This window comes from Haemaphysalis longicornis, unplaced genomic scaffold (assembly GCF_048455015.1).
Source record: "Haemaphysalis longicornis isolate Haplotype H1 unplaced genomic scaffold, Haemaphysalis longicornis Haplotype H1 scaffold_8, whole genome shotgun sequence".
Taxonomy (NCBI): domain Eukaryota; kingdom Metazoa; phylum Arthropoda; class Arachnida; order Ixodida; family Ixodidae; genus Haemaphysalis; species Haemaphysalis longicornis.
In genome coordinates, this window is record NW_027526445.1 from 151,401,052 (window position 1) to 151,420,861 (window position 19,810).

Consider the following 19,810-nt stretch of genomic DNA (forward strand, 5'->3'; position numbering starts at 1 on the left):
GAGAATCAAGAAACAATGGTTCATCAGATTGGCGAATTCGTTACATAAAAGTTAATCGTCGCAACGCCTTCGTTACATAGAGGTCAACTTCGTTAATTGAACAACTTCGTTAAATCCAGGAATTTGTTACACAGAGCTTCGTTACATCCAGGTTTACCTGTAAATGTTTTTTAGAGTTATTGAGGTAAATAAATTTAAATCAAGCGCAGAGTGTTGTGGAATCTTTGTGTCGCACATTAGCTTGCCCCAACTATTGTAAGTAGAGGCTTGAGACATTCGTTAACAACGTGTGGAGGCAAATATATTCGCATGCAAGCGTATATCTCTACCGAACTGAGACATTTGTTTGCTCCCTCAACAAAACACAGCATGTACGAGTCGTACTTTCGCGTCATCATCTACTCCATCATGGGGATCTTCAGCGTCGGTGTCATCATCGTCGTCGTCTTCGTAGCGTTCAACCACCGTCACAGCGATGCTGAACAAAGTAAGAATCGGCCCTGGCTGTCTGGGCCGTAGTATAATCATACCGGCGTATTCGAAATTTAGATTTACAACATTATAGTGATAGAGGTTAGCACTGCAGTGTCAAAACTATAGGTCTGAAATGTGGCTCGTTAAAAGCGACGGTGTAGCGTTACACCTAAGTCCTTTCCTGTCCTACGGAGCCATTCCCTGCCTTATTGTTTCTACAACGATATATAATAATTCGTATCCTAAACATGTTTCCTCACGATCTGTTAGGTTCAAGGATTAAAATATGCAGCAAAAAGCTACCTACAAAAACGTCTGCATCACATCTACCTAGTAAATGTTACGCTGTTAGCATTCTTCCATCTCTACTCCATCTCTTTCTTCCACACACCCCTCCTCCCATTTCTCCATGGTTTGCAGGTCAAACTGTCCCTCTCTCTCACCACCCCTCCACTGCCTCCAGACTCTCCGTATTGCATGTCGAATTGATGCCCTTGCTCGGGGAAATGGCTAGACAAAAAGAAATCGTACAGAGATTCTGAGAATTGTCTACAACTGCGTAAGCACTCTGTCCGATCCCAGTATCTAGTGAGTTCCCTCTCAAGTAGGCTTAAATGCTAGCTTTAATGCATCGCTGGAAAGTCATTTAACCTTGTGGCAATGTAAGCGGTGTTATATGAAGGTATAAGCTTCGCATCTGTCTTAAATTACGCTATACACCGAGTTCTTTTAAAGCGAGTTTCATAAAATAGACAGATGCATTGCTAGCGCATCCTAAGGACCATTTTTCTTTAAATATTTTTTAATTGTTGTGTTCTTGCGTCCCGACTCTGCACCTATCAATCACTACGTTTTCACAATTACGATGATTGCTTGTGTTAATTTGGTCATTTATGAATTTTTGCACATATATAAGCCGTGCCGCTAAAAGCTCAGCGGAGTTTTGACGGGTATACTAACCAAAAATCTACCCGCGTGTCTTCTCGCTCCGCTGAAAAGATCGTTGAAAGACGATAGTCATCTGCCGTCCCCATAACGTAAAACGCTTTAAGGAACACTAAACGAGAATGACAAACTGAGAGACAGCGTGACCAGTCAATATGACAAGGTACCTTACCAACCGGGAATTTTGAACAGGTCAGTGATGATGGTGGAGGGTAGAAAAGAGGGCAGGGTACGTTCACTGAAAACATGCGCAGTTGACTATACCCGGTTACAAATTAAAAACGGCAACGGAAGTTGCCGCTGTGTCTCATCACCACAGCCGGACGTTACTCCGCGCGGCGCAAGTAGTGCGTTACTGGGAATATTTTTAATGTGGCATGAGCCGTTTTCCTGGTGTTGTGCACTAAATATGCGTATAAACTACTACAGGGACGACAAATAAACTACGGGAGAAAAGGCAGGCGATATCACGCATTTATGGCATCTCGTTTCAAAAAGGCGCGCCCGTTGACATCTGGGTGCGTCGCTTTGGCGGAGTGATACCGTACATGAGCTATTGCCGTTGTTAACTTGTTCCCGAGTATATAAGTTCTCGGAGAAAGGGCACCGTCGGCCTACAAATGGGGGATCTTTAACGTGTGCCAAAATTGAGACACCAGCCATTGCACTGTTGCGACATAAGTTGTGTTATTTTCTTACGTTACATCAGTTGCTCCCTCCTCGCATGGCACAAAAACGCTGGTGTTTTTTAAGCACTGCTGTTTCAATCATCGGCAGATCACAATGTCTCTCGCTCGATCACTGGGCAGGTACCTACTATACATTCCCAAAACAGTGTTATTCATGCCAAGAAAAAGGAAGAATACTTCTATCAAGATTCAGTGAGCGCAGTATGTTTGTTATTTCGTAGTTTTGTATTTGGGGAATAAAAGAGGTATAAAATCAAGTTCTATCTTGCCTGTACGGAAATGGCTTAACGTGCTGAATTATTAAGATAATCTTTTTTTTTTTTTTTGCACAAAGGTACAGGTTCGAAGAAAACGCTGTACCCGCATTTTACTTGCAGAAAACTCAAACTCCACCCTAGATTGCCAATATATCTGAAGTGCATGCAGCCGGAATAGAACAAGTTTGTGCTTTCAGAAACATTTGTCAACAGAAGCGCCACAACTTTCTCGGTCACTTTCATTTTTTAAAACGATGCAATGAGTACTTGTTCCCTACAAACACAGAGCTCAGACTATTGAAAGTTAGAGTGTAATGCAAGCTAAAGTTCTCGTGGACCCATCAGACCAAACTATTTTCGCAATTAATGTGATAAGGTTCGTGTCTCCAATATCGGTTAAAAATCACCCTGCCAGAGATTAAATACGTAAACCTCTTCAACAAAAGGACGTGCTTCCAAGCAGGCTTGTGCGCGGAACTTACAAAAAGTAACTGATTACAATTACTATTAATTTAGTGTAGAAAGTGACAGACTACAGCTACAATGACAGCTTTCAAAAGTAATCGGGAAATATACTCCAGAGTGATCCATTACTTCGAACGTTACCTTTCATACAACTTTCATTATTACGGTAGCGAGGCATAATAGAACGGCCTAACTGAGTACGGGAAGTCGGTACCTGTAAATATGTAACTTAGGTTTTCGTCAAAGGCTATCTTAGTGGCACACGCTATCACGTAAGATTTCGACGCGCAGCTCCGCTCTTGTAAGTAGTAAAAACAAGATTCATGCGTCGAGGAATATTGGAATGAGTAATTCTGTAAGCGCTTACAAGAAAAACCTAGTTAATTATATGGATCGTTACTCATTAAAGTAATTCAAACTTTACATAATTACAGTAACATGCAATCGGTTACAAATATTCTATTGCTTGCAACGCGTTACAAGTCCAGTTCTAGGCATCAATCGAAACGGAGTGCCGCTGGAAACATAGAGCTTGGTTCTTCATAAGTATTTAAAGCATTAAACAAATGTGGATCCCCTTGCTCAGTACCTAGTCAACAGTATTGTATTTGGCCATATAAAATTTTATTGACAAACGGTGCATTTGTTCAAGAAAACTCAAGCGCTTTAAGTAGTCAATTTCACTTTCCATGCTCTACGTCATGCAGAAGCCCACGAGATTGCCAGCACCAGGCGAGTCATCGCACACAAGGAATCTGGGACCGGCAGGCGAGCAACGGGGCAGCGGAACCCGGGTACGCTACCGAAGAGTCCACTTCGAGAATTGCATTATCACACACACAAGCACACACACAGGCGTGCGTGTGCACAAGCACGGACGCACGCACGCACGTGCGCGCACACCCTCACACGCACGCACAATACCCATGCACACACCCCGACACACACACACTCATGGACGTACACACACGAACTCACACACGGGCGCACATAATCACACCCACTTACGCATGGCCACACACGCACGCATGCACGCACGCACGCATGCGCACACGAACACGCGCACATGCCGTGCACACACACAAGAGCACATAGACAAGCACGCGGTGTGTGCCCACGTCGCCTGCTGTGTTTAGTCATGCTGTAAGATGAACTTTTGACGCGATGGCATCGTTAGACTCATTTTTCGTTTTCCACGTTGCTGCTAGCCGTCGGCTATCAGCCGTGCTCATCAAGCGTCCGCGGAAATACGTCATCGCGGCCACCCGGAAGCTACGACTGAGGCAGCAAGTTGCGAGGGCTCGCCTTTTACATTTCGCTGTAATCAGATGGAATACGGTACAGCGGCAGCTGAAGTCTGCAAAGGAGGACAATGACACTCCGGCGGATACGAAAGAAACGACGCGCATTTTCAGCGGGTGCCACGTTTGCGCAGCGAAGTTCGTTCTGCGCCCTGTCAGTGGTAGCATGCTCGGCAGACACGGTCTCCAGCTGTGCTCGCAACTGATTCCATCACACCAAAGCGCCTCTTCACCGGTCACACCTGTGCTATCAGGTGCGCAGTATTGTAACGCTCAGACTCATTTATAAATCATGGTATTACAATAATCCCTCGTTATAACGAAGTTAGCCTGGATGGTCCAAAAGTTTGTTATAAGCAGTGTTTTTTTGTATAGGCGGCAACTCGAGAAAAGCTAACGCATTTGAGCTTCAATTGCGCCAAAGCTGTGAGGAATCAAAACGCAATGTATTCAGTGAAGCAAAACTTTATTCAGGTGCCAAAAAGGCAGTCAGCTTTGGCGCTTTCAAGTTCTTGGTGGGCGCGAGCAACCCCTGCTCCAATTCGGTCCACCATTGCATGACGCTGCGGTCGCCTCACATAAAAGGGGCAGTGGCAGTAGCCACTTTTATAGGGGTCGTGCGGGCGTCACGGAACGCTACGAGAGTTTCGCGCTTGAAGGCGCCGCAAACGCAGTGGCTAGAGTTTGAGTTTGTGTTTGTTGAGCTAACAAAAACGACTAACCGTTAATGGGGGTACTCAGCGCAATCATGAAAACTGGCCGGTCTTGCACTAGGGGCTTTGCATGATAACTGGGCAATTTTTCTCGAGCTGTGCAGGCGTTGAGTTTGCGACACAAGAGTTTTTTGGCGCCCTGTTTCCGCCGCACGCTGTGTTTGGAAAACGACGGATGGCGCACACGGCCAAGTTTAAAGTCAGCGCAAAAATAGGTACGAATGTCCTCCCAGAGATTAGTCCCGTTAGAAGGCTCGGAGGGGCTCTAGAGCCAAGCGGATGAGCCGATCTCACAACCACCCAAAAAAGAGAGAAAATTGTCGAGAAGTTGCCAAAGTATTACACACCGCCAAGAAAAGAACCGGAATGAGGGAAGACACGGTAAGACTCATGAAGGCACTGATCGTAAGCCGAATATCTCAGGGGCTACGGTACCACAAACACAGGCACCGAAGAAAATCCAGGGAAGAGCAGTTTTTACCGTCGCAGTTTTTACCGTGAGACGAATTGACAACTGCTGGGCCACCAAGGTAGCAGCTGGACATCCACAGACGGCTCTAGAAGAAGGGGAAGGCCTTTAACTCTACGGAGGCAGAAAATTAAACAATTCGGAAGCAAACAATGAATTCGGGAAGCCCCGCGCCGGGACGGGTGAAGGTCAATGGGAGAGGTCTTCGTCCTCCAGTGGACGTTACTTGGTTGTTGAAGACGATGATGATGAATATGTCATCCAGTTGTGCCTTTAAGACTCTGGAAGAAATCGGAGAAACCGCTGTTCTGGCGCCATGAGTGTGGCTCAGAAACCAAAATCGGGATGGGTCTCATCGTATCGAAGGCAATTACCCCGCCCCCCGGAAAATTATAGATTGTGTGCCATCACGTACATGTCACCGATCCAGCGACTCCACATGAAAGCTCTCTACCGAAAAAAAAATGGATGCAAACCTCCACAAAGACAGACGATATTGCAGGATCAACTTCATCTGATGAATGTTCTAGTGTTATGAGAACACACTATAGGCCGACTTCAGGAGAAGGAAAGTAGGAGGCAGCAATTGTCGTAGATGACCAATCTAGCGACCTTTGTGACTGCATAACTCTTCTATTTACAGGAACGAAAAAGCGGCACTTGGAGCTATCCTCTTGGTACTCTGACTAGCCAGAGTATCGAATAGAAGCTTACGCACTATTACAGACTCTCAAGGGCCGTTAGACTGTTGGCTGCGGGTAGAATAGCTAAACTCTTCGGTAAGATAGTCTCATCCAGAACGAAGAAAGTTAACATCACCTGGACAACCAGACACAAGGGTCTGGAAGAGAACGAGGCACCGATCAAGAGGCGCGCGAACTCACGTGCCGTGCACATTGCGTCCAGCCCCACCGAACTCCCCTCTCCAAAAAAACGTTATGAACGTCTCCTCGTTTTACGTCTACGAACAGGACATTTCCCCGTGCTAAATGCCGAAAAATTCTAAGATTATTGGAGGATAAACGAACAGAAGTATCTGCAAGTAAATCTGGGCAAGGATAGTCGGTGAGAACATCGTATACATCAGAATTGCGTCCACCCTCTTCCACGCAATTGAGCCTTGTCCCAGGGTAGGCTCAGGCGAAAGCAATTCAAACCTTACATATTACACTTCTATCGATATATTGGGGCGGGCTTCGACCAGGTCACAACCTCTACATCAGCACGAGCTGATTGAGAGCGCACGGAAAGAAACTGCTGCATCTGGGGCCCTATATTTCAGCTTCCACACTCGAGCTCCCTACCAACTGTTTACCCCCTTTTCCTATACCATAATTCACTCTCTCTGCCCTTACAAAAAATCAAAAACATTCAGTTCGTCATAGAACTTACAGAATAAAGGCTTTGAAACACTTACATTCTCCCTAAAACTGACCAACACCCCGCAGCCGCAACCTTCCACGCTCTCATTTTAAGTCACAGAAGCACCGAGGGCCGCTGCCTCTCCTGTGCCACGGCGATTAAACACCTTTTCTCCTAGTCTTTCTCTCTTCGCATAGCTGCGGGGTTCGTGAAGCATAGATAGTAAATGCAGCAATTCTGTTTGACAACGCTCTTTGAGAGTCGATGTAACGCTATCGCGTCGTACATCTTAATACTCCAACTTACACGACACCTGCAACTTTTTGCACATAGGGTGTGTGCTCTCTTCATATTCTGTTCAGCACTCCTACACCGTTATTCTGCGGAATACGAAATAGCAAAACAAACGGTGTTCCGTTCTAATTAACTGCTCTTAAACCAGTCTTGTAGAACGCCGTGACAAAATTTTTCGTCTTGAAAACAAGATATCTTTGGTTTCATTCCTAATTCATGGCAGTTCAGGTGTTCCAACCTTGCCTGACAGATGCAAACTAAAAGTTTTCTACTTTGACTAATTTTCAGCAAGCGGTACTCCTTTTCGTACCAGCATTTTTTTTTAACCTGCACGCGTAGATTTTATTCTGACCAACTTATTTCCCGGCAAAAATGCAAGTTCTTTCATCCCGATTTCCGGCCGTAAGCAGCGCAGTAACATAGATGGCAGCCTTTTGCACTTTGCAAGTCTCACTCCTTGCGCCCATTTCCGACAACGCTAACGACGCTGGCGTGCAGGGTTTTTAAGGCGAAATCTTTAAGGTTGCTTTGCGAGGTACAGAAAAGCGTACGAAAAAAAAATCCCCCCACCTCCCCGAAGGGGATCGTGCGGAAATGCGAATGCATTGGGTGCACCGAATTCTTCTTTGCGGTGTCGCTGCCGCGAGGGATTCGACTTCACCGACTTCCATCGCTATCAAGGCGCCAGTCGGCAAGCGGTCACGGAGAGAGGTGCGCGCGTCCTGTATTTATATGCGCAGCGAGCGGAGAGGGGTAAGCGGAGAGGAGAGAGAGACCCGCGCCAGCCCGCGCGCGAGCTCTCTCTCCACCCCGAGCTCCGCGATGCGAGCGCCCTCACACGCCGAGCGCGCTCCTCCTCTCCCCTTGCCCTCCGCTACTCCGCACCTGCTCCGGTTGCTAGGCGCGCGCCACAGCTGTTGCTAGGCGCACGCCGCTCAACGACGCAAGACAACCCGCGGCTAAGAAATGCATTCGCATTTAAAAGCTGAAGTTGTGGTACAAGATCGGAGCGCGTGCCGGGAAAGGAACAAAAGGGTGACAGAAGCGGCTTCCGATAAAGGGTGGCGGACGGTAGAACGTTGTAGAGTCGCCTTGTAGACGTCGTAGCGGGTATTCAGGGCTTCATTCCGCGTTGCTATGCGTGACGACGCACCAGCGATTGATGAAAACCGAAAAAGCACGACACGGTGGAATAAGGCTAAACTACAGCTCCTCAAAATAGCTCCCGCTAGGAGCTAGGAGTTGAGCCCCCGCCTGCCATCTTGTTATCTGTTTTGCTGCGGGAAAGCGACCCGTCAGGCGGTTGGAGCCGCGCCGCCCCGCTTCCGACGGCAGCCAGAGCGCGGTAGGGGCTCCTCGCTCGGCGGCATACTAGCGTGTTCTAGTAGATTTGTATTCTAGTTCACTGCAACCATACGGCTGCTGCGCTGGATTCCTGCGATGTCGCGCACGCTGCTGCTGCTGATGCTCCTGGGCGAGGCGCGGTACCGCCCGCGTCAGCAGCTGCGGCGCGGCCGTAGAGGAGGCTTTTCTGCGCGGCATGGATAACGGGCGACGTCATCACGGCGGCACATGGAAAAGGGTCACGCAATTCTTAGCTCCCTGCGGGAGCTATACAGAGGAACTCTAGGCCAGACCAGCTCAAAATACTGTTTTTGGAAACCCGCGCCGTGGAGAAACAGACGATGAAGCTGGAGCAGCGGTCCGACTAAAACAAAATAAAAGCTCCCCGAAAAGTTCAACAGCAGGGCAGCAAGAGGCAAAACTAGGCCTTCATATCCCTGGAAATTTCTAAGCCTCCCGCTTAAAGTTGAGGCTTCGTTTCTCGGTGAAACTAAGCTGGGCCAAGGAACCTGTTTACTTCCGTAGTGTATACGCTCACACCCTGGAGGAAGGTGTTTCGAAATCAGATTACATAGTCAATTCTCGTCGTACTGTCGAGTTTTAAAAAAATCTCAGTGAATTACGGTCGGGTAACGATAATTTGTTCCTAAACTTTGAAGCTTGGTACATTCCGGTTCTCGTAAAATACAGTTTTAGAGGTATCAATCTTGTTGCGCCTTCGATTGCGGGCAGCGCGTAGAGAGACTGTCATAATAAAGCCGATAGCCGACAGCATAAAGCCGATAGCAGAGTTCGCCGCGTTTAGGCAAAAAAATAATGTGTTTAAAAACGGTCCGTCTGAAGCTGGTCTCGACGCTTAGCAGTCCTAGAAATGCTTGGGGATTTGAAACTGCCTGAGCTGCCCTTCCAATACCCCCGTTGGCTTTGCTATCGCAGCCTGCAACCATCCCATGTACTTCCGGTGCCTCAACAACTCGGACTACAACCGCGGCCAGTATATCTTCGTCGCTCGAGATGAAGACTCTTCTGAGCCTGGGCCGGGTTCGTGCAAGAAATGGCAGCCGGACAAGGTCTGCGCGAAAGACTCGGCGGCGCACTTCCGCAAGGAACAGGAGTGCGTCAAGACGTGCGAAAGTACGCCTGCCACCCATTGTGCTACAAGTGCAGTTGTGAATCGCTATCAGCAGTTTGTGGTTAAATATGTTTTCGAAACATTTCGCAAGTCTCGGTGGCGTGGCGTTTCCGCCCTAAGAAGAGGGATGTTCAGAGAAGGTGGCGCTCTGATGGGATTTGCTATGTTACGGTTTGGCTATATCAGGAATTTGCGCTGTGGAATTATAAGGAGGTTGGCGCGATCTGTATTTCGCACAGTAAGTACAGACACGATTGGTGGGTAAAGACAATGACGTTTAATTTAGCGCGGCCACGCCAATCACGGTGCAGGCTCTAGTGTGCCGCACAGGTGGCCACCGAAGAACTCGCGGCATTGCGCAATTGAGAGAGAGAGAGAGAGAGAGAGAGAGAGAGAGAGAGAGAGAGAGAGAGAGAGAGAGAGAGAGAGAGAGAGAGAGAGAGAGAGAGAGAGAGAGAGAGAGAGAGAGAGAGAGAGACCGGGAATGGCGAGGAAAATACATTACTCGGGAAATAGGCAGCAGCGATGGAGAGGAGTATAAAGTGGGGCTGAGAGGTGTAGCCATACTCTCTCCATACTCTATTCTTCGCATTGCAACGCCAATGTTGGGAAAGCCAGTTCGCAAAGACCAAGCTTACACCCATACATTTAAAGTAGGCTTCACCACTAAAGAGTAATACGTCACTGGGAAGACAACTTCCCAGAAGCAATATAAGGTGTCGTATCAAAATATGGAGGCCCTGGAAGGTTTTCTTGTTTTAATTAATTTTTTCATACGCTGAAAATTCTTCCTCTACCCTCGGTCTGTCGACGAAGACAACCTGGTGGATCCTACCCATGGACAGCTTCGCTATAAAGAATTGGCTTGTACATGCGAAGCTGTATGCCCCTGCAGCCTCCATATGCAGACCCTGCATGTGTTGTCATTGCGGAGTGGGGTGTTGTGAGTGGCTTACGTCCGTATCGGTACAGGAATTACGGCTGTGGAGGGCGGGGGAGAGCGAAAGAGTGGCCTGCACTTCCGGGTTTCGGCTTGCATTTTGGGTTTGCTGGCGCGGCTGCAGCAGCGGTTGATTCATATGCACGCAATCGCCATTTCGTTGGTAATCCGTCCACATATGAATGTTTTGGTACCCCCATTTTTTTGCTAAAATTTTGTTACGCGATGAGCGCCAATGTCTCATTGTGATTTTACCCTTAAAATATCGTCGCCAAGACCGAATATAACACAAGGTTTCTGTTCTCAGCGAAGTTTATTGTCGCGAAATTGAGCTGATCATCAAACTATCAGACGTCAAGGTAGCACGCAGCACTCAGACAGATTGATTTGCGCAGAGGGGAACCGCTGAATGGAATCCCTTGACAATGCGTGGCCAGGTCAAGAAAGTTTTTAAGGCCATAGATGACGGATGAAAGCCACTGAATTCTTTGCTGACTTGATGAGATACCGGGAAGTGGCTTGACGCCAGCAACATGCGGCAACTCTGGTCTCGTAAACGACAACTAAGATGGCAATGTGCTGCTCAGCATTCGTGATAAAGCATACACCAATATTAACCATTACCAGAACATTCTTACCCGTCCCAAACACACCCATTGAAGGATGCATCCACGCGATGCTCAACGTTAATGCGTACAAAAACAAATGACAGTCTTGCGTAACACGGCCTGACACAAACTATGCACTACACCTGGGCAGCTGCGTTGTCGTAATCTTTGTAGTGACCGCCGTGGACAACTTCAAAGACGAGTTGGTTAATATGGTGTCGTTTAAATTTTAAATCTGTATGGCTCCGAAGCATCACCGCAACAGCATCTTGCTAACCCCGCATTCTTATTTTGGAGAGCAAGCTCACACTTGACTTTCCGCTTCTTGGTGACGAAGGTTGGAGTGTCCACGTCTGGAACCTCCTGGTACATGAAGAGAGCACCACTGAATAGGTGCGCCTTCGCCTGCTGAAAGTATCCTTGGTCGTCGGCGTTGAGGTTTTTATTGTTGGGTGTTCGGCTGTATTGCGCCGAGTATCGCAATCTGTGTTAATCATTCATCAGCTTAAACGGAGTCGTCTCCGTGGTTTCCTGGAAAGTTTTGCTATACGCTAACGCTACACGTAACAGAGTATTTCGTCCCACCACCATTATGATCATCATCAACAGACTACTCCTCCCATTGTCTTCTAACCGCTCCTGTCCTGCGGGCCCGAGTCCACTGTTGGACAGCGAATTCCCTGATTTCATCTCTACATCGGGTCATTGGCCTTCCCCTTCTTATAGACTCATCTCTTGGTATCCACTTTGTTACCCAATTGTCCAGCGGTTGTCGGTTCATTTTTTTTTTTCATGGCCAGCCCAAGTTCTTTTTTTTTCTGTTTACTTGAACTATGATGTCGTCAACTCTAGTTGGTTCCCTGATCCAGGAAGCTCGTTTCGTGTCCCTACGTATTACTCCTACCATTATTCCTTCCATGGCCCGTTGCCCCGATCTACGTTTGCTTTCCATTTGTTTAGTACGGGCGCCAAGTTTCAGCACCGTATGCAATCCCCGGCAGTATGCACTGGTTGTATATTCTTCTTTTGAGTGATAGAGGTAGCCTACATATCATTATTTGGGAGTGCTTGTCGAGTGCACCCCAGCGCATACCTATTCTTCGCCGGATTTCTCTTCTAGTGATTGAGATCAGCACCAACGATCTGTCCGAGGTAGTTATATTCCTTTACTTCTTCTATCGTTTCGTTTTCGAAGATGAAGAGGGCGCTTACGGCGTGATTATTCCTCATTAGTTTAGATTTATTTATAATTATTTTTAGTCCCACGGCCGCGCTTTCTGATTGTAGTTCCTGAAGTATTATTTGCAGGTGTTCTGCAGCCTCACTCAGCAATACTATGTCGTCTGCAAGCCTCAAATGACTCAAGTACACTCCGTTTATCCTTAATCCTATGTTTTCCCAGTCTTTCTGAATGCCCCCTCCAGACATATTGCGAACAGTTTGCGCGAAACGGTGTCTCCTCATTCTAATGCCTTTCGGATAGGGAATTTATCGTGTACTGAGCCAAACGCTTTCTCATAATCTGTAAATGCCATGTAAAGGGGTTCAGTGTACACTCTGCGGATTTTGATATCACTTCATTGACAACATGGTTGTGATCCATGGTTGAATACCCTTTCCTAAGCCCAGTCAGCTCTCCGGGTTGTTGGGAATCCAGGCTGTCACCTAAGCGGCTAACTATAACGTCTGGTGTTTATTGTCAGCGTATACACGGGCGTATTGAGGAGACGGGCGTATTGAGAAGGAGACCAGGTACCGAAAAGATGGGGTTTATGGCTCGCTTTTACTGAGGTACTAGCCAATACATCTTGCGTATAGCCCTCCAGTTTTCTAAGGCCAAAAACCTCTGTGACCCCTGGTGATTTTCCGCGAATAGCTTTAACAAGATGCTGCCCAGGCGCAGGAGTGGCCGGCAGACCTCGCAAGGCCAGGTTCATCCGTACAGAACTCACTCACTCACTCACTCACTCACTCACTCACTCACTCACTCACTCACTCACTCACTCACTCACTCACTCACTCACTCACTCACTCACTCACTCACTCACTCACTCACTCACTCACTCACTCACTCACTCACTCACTCACTCACTCACTCACTCGCTCACTCACTCACTCACTCACTCGCTCGCTTCTTGCTTACTTACTTGCTCACTTACTTTCATAAAACGCGTTTCAATTTAGTTCTGTCGCCTTTCCATAACTAACTGGACATAGATCCGCTGGTGTAAAGGAACTCAGCTGGAAGCTTTCAAAGGCCGCTATCGTTCCAAAAATCGCACTGTTTTTATCTAACCTTGGCCTAGTTTGAACAGCGACATTACCTCAAATCGTGTGACCATATCATTGGCTAAAATGCTACCACTAAGGGCGGAGAAAGGACAGTTGTCACCCATTTGCGAGCGTGTAGCGACACGCATTCAGCTGCACCCCCTTGCACTTGTTCTGGAAGCGGCTGTAACGCTGACTCGTATAGGCCACAGGCGACCACAACGGCGAGGAGAGGACATAATGAGTCCTATTAGGCTGCTCTCACCGTAACACATGGAACATCTCTGAAATATTCAGAACTTTACCGTAACCGGCATAACCGTAAACACTGCGCGCTGATTAGTAACACCGCCTATAGCCATAATACATGAAACAATTTGTGACCCAGGTACGTGGCACGAAAATGATACCCAAAAACACAAACACACTCGAAGTGGTGGCGTCCTGAAGACTTCGGCATCAGCGAGTTCCTCTTGAATGAAAAAGAAAAAGGAATTGTGGAAATCCGTAATTGGGAATTCTCGAATAAAATGGTATGACCACTTTGGCATAGACCAAGCCTTTTTTAAAGTTGGCTTCACTGCTGAACACGCAAGTAATTTTAGATGCGACTGCATCTCATTCACTCGCCTTGTCCCTCCATACGGCGTTGTTGTTGTCCGTCCACACCCCTCCCCCTCTCCTCTCCGCGCGAGCTGCGTTCTCCGACACTCACCCCTTCTCCTCTCCGATAGCGAACACTCTCTAGCGAGGGGCATTGGATTGGATTGGATTGGATTCGCTTGGCTTGGATTAGACTGGATTGGGATGAATTGGATTGGATTAAAGTGGATTGTGTTGGATTGTGTTGCGTCATAGCCACGCCACGTTGCGTCATAGCCGCGGCAGGGGGTTCACGGCACGTTTCACGCGATGGGAGAATCAACCTAACGGAAACAACAACGGAACCCGCTATGCGTCGCATCTACACGGGGGTTCCCGCGAGAGGACGTGGAAGAAATTTTTTTCAGAGACCATTTTTAGGCGCAGTATAAGCAGTCACACGAAAAACTGTAGTCGATTCCTGTCATTGGAATCGGTAAAACCCAAAAGTGAAATGTACAGCGAAATCTGCAGCTGGGCATAATTTGCGGGTCGGCGGCTGTCGTGTGGGTGTGATCGGCGAGCGACGTCATGCTGGCGGGTGGCTTCGGCAAAAGTGTACTTGCGTAATTTCCGTGACGAATATGACGTCAGTGAAACCTTGGCGTATCGCGGCATAGAACACTTTCGTGCTAAAATATAAGACCCGAAAACGAGCAACCCTATGTATAACGTACTGATGATGATGATGATGATTGATGATTGCTATTGGTTTCCCTTTGAAGCGGGGTGATGACATGTCATCTTACCAAAAAGGACCAATATAACCATGTTTTACACTCTTGGTTTAATACTAGCGCTGCTTAGGGCAGGCACTAAAGCTTATTAGGCCCGGAATACTTTTTTTTCCTGTTAGAGGTGGTAACTGTCCTAGGCAATATTCCCCTCTCTGCTTTTCGTCCGCCAGCATTCTAATCTTATTTTCGTCCCCTCGACAGCCGTGAAGTTAACTTCCTCTCTGATACCCTTAAATCCTAGGACTTCTGGAAGCCCAATATTCCCTTCATGTAGATTTGGATGGATACCCTCACATTCTAACACTATGTGCCGCATAGTTTCTGTTTCTTTTCCGCAGACCACACATACCCCATCATTTTGTGAATACTTCCCCAAAGAACTCTTAGTTCGCAGGCAACCTGCTCTAGCCTCAAAAAGCAAAGCACTGCCCTGGGAATTATCATAGAAATTTTCCTTTCTGACGTTCGATTTCTGAGCCCTGTACATCTCTAACGACGTTTTAGCTTCCATTTTTATCGCCATTTATGCGTTTCTTGGTTACCTTGGCTGTTTTGGATTCTCCACTGCTCTGTCCTTATTTCATCGTTAGCCTTCTAGTCTTCCTTAACCACTGCATGTCCACGCTTTTCAAGTATAGGTACGTAAGCACCTTAGCTGCCCACCTACGTTGACCCATTACTCTCAACCTCCTCTCAAGACATATTTTACTCCGCGCTTCTGGAAATTCAAACGACGCCCAGCCCATATCTCCCTGTACTGCTTCGTTAGTTGTTTTTCCATGCGCACCTAAGGCCAAACGGCCTACTGTTCTTTGGTTCACTTGAAGGCCTGCTAGAGGGTCTGGTTTTAAACACAGTACAGCATTCGCAAATGAGAGACACACAACCATTACTGCTTTCCAGATTCCTCTCACTACTTCATATTTGTTATACCCCCACAGAGCTCTATGCTTCATTATAGCTGCGTTTTGCTTTCCCTTACCCCTAAGTTTCTCCTCGTGAGTTCTTAAGTAGTTATCTTCTTCGTTTATCCACACTCCCAAATATTTATATTCCTTCACTCTAGGTAATTCGCCTTGCTGGATAGACACTACGTCAGTGGTAGCGTCATTGAAAACCATTATTCCTGATTTTTCTGCACTGAAATTTAACCCGAGGTCGGTGGCTTCCTAGCCGCTAATATTTATTAGCCGCTGCATATCGGTTCGGTTATCAGCTAAAAGAACAAGAAAAGAAAAGTACTAAAAGTACAAAAGTGCTAAAAGTTTTGTACTAAAAGTACAAAAGAAAAGTACTAAAGGTTGCTTCCCCGCAAGAGGAACCTGTGTGCAGGGGTGCACCCTTTACAGGCCTCTTGCTTTGTACTGGCGACATTTCCGTAACGGATATGACGTGAGTGAAATCTTCGTGAATGCCGGAATAAAACACTTCCGTGTTAAAAAAGAAAGGCCTGGGGCCTTTCACTAAATACTGTATATCCCTATTAAACGCGACTTACTGAGCCTGTTTACAATCAGCTTTTCAACTATACACAAATGCTGGCTGACAAATATAGGAGGTAGAAAATTTGAAGGCTCTAATCCCCGTAATCAATACCTACAATAAACTTTGCATACCTAAAAAGTGTTTACACTGATAACTTCTAAAGTCGGCTTCAGCACTATACACAAATGCATTGCTGCGAAGACATTTTTATTTCATTTCATTTCATTTATTCGTCCTTAAGGGCCAGGAGGCATTACATAAGGGGGGGCGTACATCAAGGTTGTAACATCTTCGCAAAAATGTAACAAGGAATAACAAAGAAGAGGAAATAAAAAGACAGAAATCAGCACTCAAGTGATGGCATACATCGGGTTTTCAACAACTGTGTAAAAAAGTGAAAATGATCACAAGTTAACAAGGGACAACAAAAGAGGAAATAAAAAGGAAGGGAATTAACACTCAAATGACAAGGCGTACGTCGAGGTTGTAACATATAAAAAAGCGACAATGGTCACACATAGTAACTAGAAACAACACTAGAAGGAAATAAAAGCAGGAATGAACATTCAAGTGACAACAGCAAGACTAAGAATAAATTTTACAGGTGTGTAATAACAGACAAAGAAAGAAGAGTAAAAAAGAGATACGAAGAAGGCAGGTGGGGTCTTTAGGTAGCATCGTTTGTGTTGCTGATATACGTTAGTTTTTCGCGAAATTTTGTGCGATCGGTGCACGAAGCAATGTTGTCCGGCAGCGCGTTCCAAAGAGTGACGGTGTGGGGAAAGAATGAGCTGCTCATCGCCGTCGTGCGGCCCTTTATCGCCGCCAAGGGGTGAGTGTGAGATATGCGGGACGATGTCCGAAACGGGCGTTTCAGGAAGGCGTGTCCTGACCGAGTAAAGTAAAAGGTGTGCAGGAGGCAGAAGCGAGAAATATGCGCCGCGAAGCAAGCGGTTGAAGAGACAGAGTTTGTTTTAGGGCGGTTATGGGTTATTTAACGAGCGTGATGTAGGTGTGATGACTCCAGGTCTTTTCCGAATAGCCCCATGAGATTCTATGTACCCTAAGGGCAATACACTAGCCGCCTAAATAAATACATTGTGCAGAAGTCAATTGTTCAGGAACAATATCAGGAGTCATATCAAAGTATGAACGCCCTAGCCGAATTAATAATAGCCTTTTCGTATGCGGCAAAAATGTGAGACATCAGGCATTAACGAGGAGCAGACGGTTGCTTCGTTGATTCCACATAAGTATTCTTAAAGAGGCCATGAAGTCAAAATACAAGTTTGGCTCATTAAAAAAGACCGTTTTTCCCCAATAACAACGATTCCAGATTTATCGCGGACTTCAAACAAATATTTCAGATATTAAAGAAAAGGTATGAAGCTGTAACGACTCCCCAGCCGAGTTTTGGCGATTGACGTCGCTCTGTGACGTCATTTATATATCACATCACTCTATGACGTCATTTCTCTATGACGTCACACTATGACGTCATTTCTCTATGACGTCACAGAATCCTGTTTTTGTGTGATTGGTGGCCGCCGACCAAAGACATCACCGAGAAACATTACTGGGGATTGTAGTGGGTTCTCTGGTACCGTTTGATCGTATCACTTGAATAATAGCGTGCAGTTCGCACATTGATAATTGTGTTTCCGTGCTGACCCATACTACGTCATTCCTGTCCATACTACGTTAGGGTGGCATAAAGTTTGGAAGTCTTTCATTATTTCTTGCTTTTATTTTTTAGTGCTGAGCACTTTAGGCGCTCGCCTTGCCGTCCTAGCTCGCTCGCTCGACCCAAGTATATAGAGCATCAAGGCGGCGTCCCGGGGTAACGCTGTTGTTCGTGGCGTCAGGCTTCGAAAGCCAAGCTGTTTATATAGTCATAAGCGTTCGAAACTTGTGAAACGCTGGCGCTTGTCCCATATTCCCGTTGTTTAGCGCACATAAAACTGCAGGTAAATTTGAGGCAAAATATACGTAATTAAGCGGCAGCGCCCACGTTCATTTAGTTAGGAACGCCCCTTGGGTTGGTTTTACGATAGTAAACGCAAAATGTGGCAGTGCAACCCGGCACGTGCGACGAGAAAAGTACAAAGAGAACAGAACTCCCGCTTGCGCAGTTGCAGGCAGGGGGCGCGCGAGCACCGCGATGGCGGGAAATCTGAATTACATAGGGTGTTAGTAGTAAGCGGACAACGGCGGTACAGCCCATTATGGCGAATCACTGCTCTGCACTTCAAACACCTTTCACAGTGAGTTCAACGAATTTAATTTTCGGTTAAAAAACGTCTTTTGTGACTTGGATGGAGCTTATTCAGCTACTAAGGGCTAGTTCTTTCAATTGAAGTAATCAATCAATCAATCAATCAATCAATCAATCAATCAATCAATCAATCAATCAATCAATCAATCAATCAATCAATCAATCAATCAATCAATCAAAGTTGTGTGTTGTCGTGATTGCCCGTTTGAGCATTTAAAACAGCCAGCTATGTTTGTCTTTTCAGAGCGCAGAGACAAGCGCTGCTTGGCCCTCATCACCGAGGACTTCGTGCAGTCTTGCTCGGACTCGCCGGAAGACGGGCCGCGCAAGTTCTGGTACTACGACCGCGTGAAGCGAAAGTGCCTCCGCTGGGCGCCGGCCATCATGTGCGCGTACAACGCGTTCCGCTCGATGGGCCACTGCAAACTCGTCTGCTTGGTGCCTAAGAGCCGACGCTTGCTGGATCCCCAGGAGAACGACGCAGAATTCGAGGAATAAAATTTCAGTTTCATTTTGATTGCGATGAAGCTGGTGGCTTCTGCTTAACACCTTGTAGGAAAGTAATACTAACGAAGGTTAGCGTTGGTATCAGCTCCGTCGATCGGCACCACGAAGCTTTGGTTTTGAAGGCCTCATTGAAGCCGCAGCAAGGTCAAATCAAGGACGCGGTGGTTGGTCTTTATTAATGTTTTGCAGAAAGTCCCGTACTAACCGCTATGTGGTATGCGGCTAGTGCTTAACAATATAGTTTATGAATACGACGGGACGCCAGCAGAGAGTTTGTAAAGGAATTGACGTGATCAAATGTGTCATACTAATGCCTTCACAATCCCTTACGTATTTCGTTCCTCTGATGGCATCGGATGCCGCCTGTGTGGCTCGGTGGCGCGCACGCTTGTAAAAACAATTCAAACCAGGGATGCATTACCTGAGTGAAGCTTAAATATTTTATGCCTGTAGAAAGAAAAAAAAAATTTGACGCAGCTTGCACTAGTGGTGCAAGGCTGGAGAAACAGTGGAGCTGTGGGTCAACCTATCTGCTTCCGGTTTTGCTAGGCTTCGTTAAGTTTTCTTAGGTTTTGCGATGTCCTTGCTTGGCTAGGCTAAGTGTTGAGGTGTGAGGCCAAGTTTAGCCGGATTTTACACGGCTGTTCCGGTCGGTCCCCCACACTGTCAGCGGATCCAAGTGGGGAAGAAGCTAGGTCGAGCACCTGCTCCGCTGTTTCTCCTGCCTTGCACCACTAGAGCAAGCTGCACCAACTTTTTCTGCGTGTAGTAGCGTAAGAAAAACTATCACCTTTAAAATGGCATATTAATGTTGAATTTATGGCAGACCCGAAGCGCTTTCGGAGCACCTTTTCTGTTCTGTCTGGAGCAGACGCGTTCCAGTGGCAGATCGGGATCAAC

At 46.8% G+C, this 19,810-nt stretch overlaps 1 protein-coding gene across 1 annotated transcript; it reads left to right on the forward strand.

Moving 5' to 3' along the window:
• The first annotated feature begins 369 nt into the window (after nt 1-369).
• LOC144148523 (uncharacterized) lies at nt 370-18,901 on the forward strand. Its single transcript, XM_077680046.1, has 4 exons — nt 370-487; nt 3,538-3,624; nt 9,250-9,447; nt 18,648-18,901. The coding sequence occupies exons 1-4, from the start codon at nt 370-372 to the stop codon at nt 18,899-18,901; spliced, it is 657 nt and encodes a 218-aa protein (XP_077536172.1).
• The last annotated feature ends 909 nt before the right edge of the window (nt 18,902-19,810 follow it).

What these genes read in the sequence shown, in the direction of transcription:
- LOC144148523 (XM_077680046.1), top strand. Translation starts at nt 370, where the DNA reads ATGTACGAGTCGTACTTTCGCGTCATCATCTACTCCATCATGGGGATC. An exon ending in AACGGGGCAGCGGAACCCGG is followed by an intron (nt 3,625 to 9,249) that starts GTACGCTACCGA and finishes TTGCTATCGCAG; the next exon opens with CCTGCAACCATCCCATGTAC. An exon ending in GTGCGTCAAGACGTGCGAAA is followed by an intron (nt 9,448 to 18,647) that starts GTACGCCTGCCA and finishes TTGTCTTTTCAG; the next exon opens with AGCGCAGAGACAAGCGCTGC.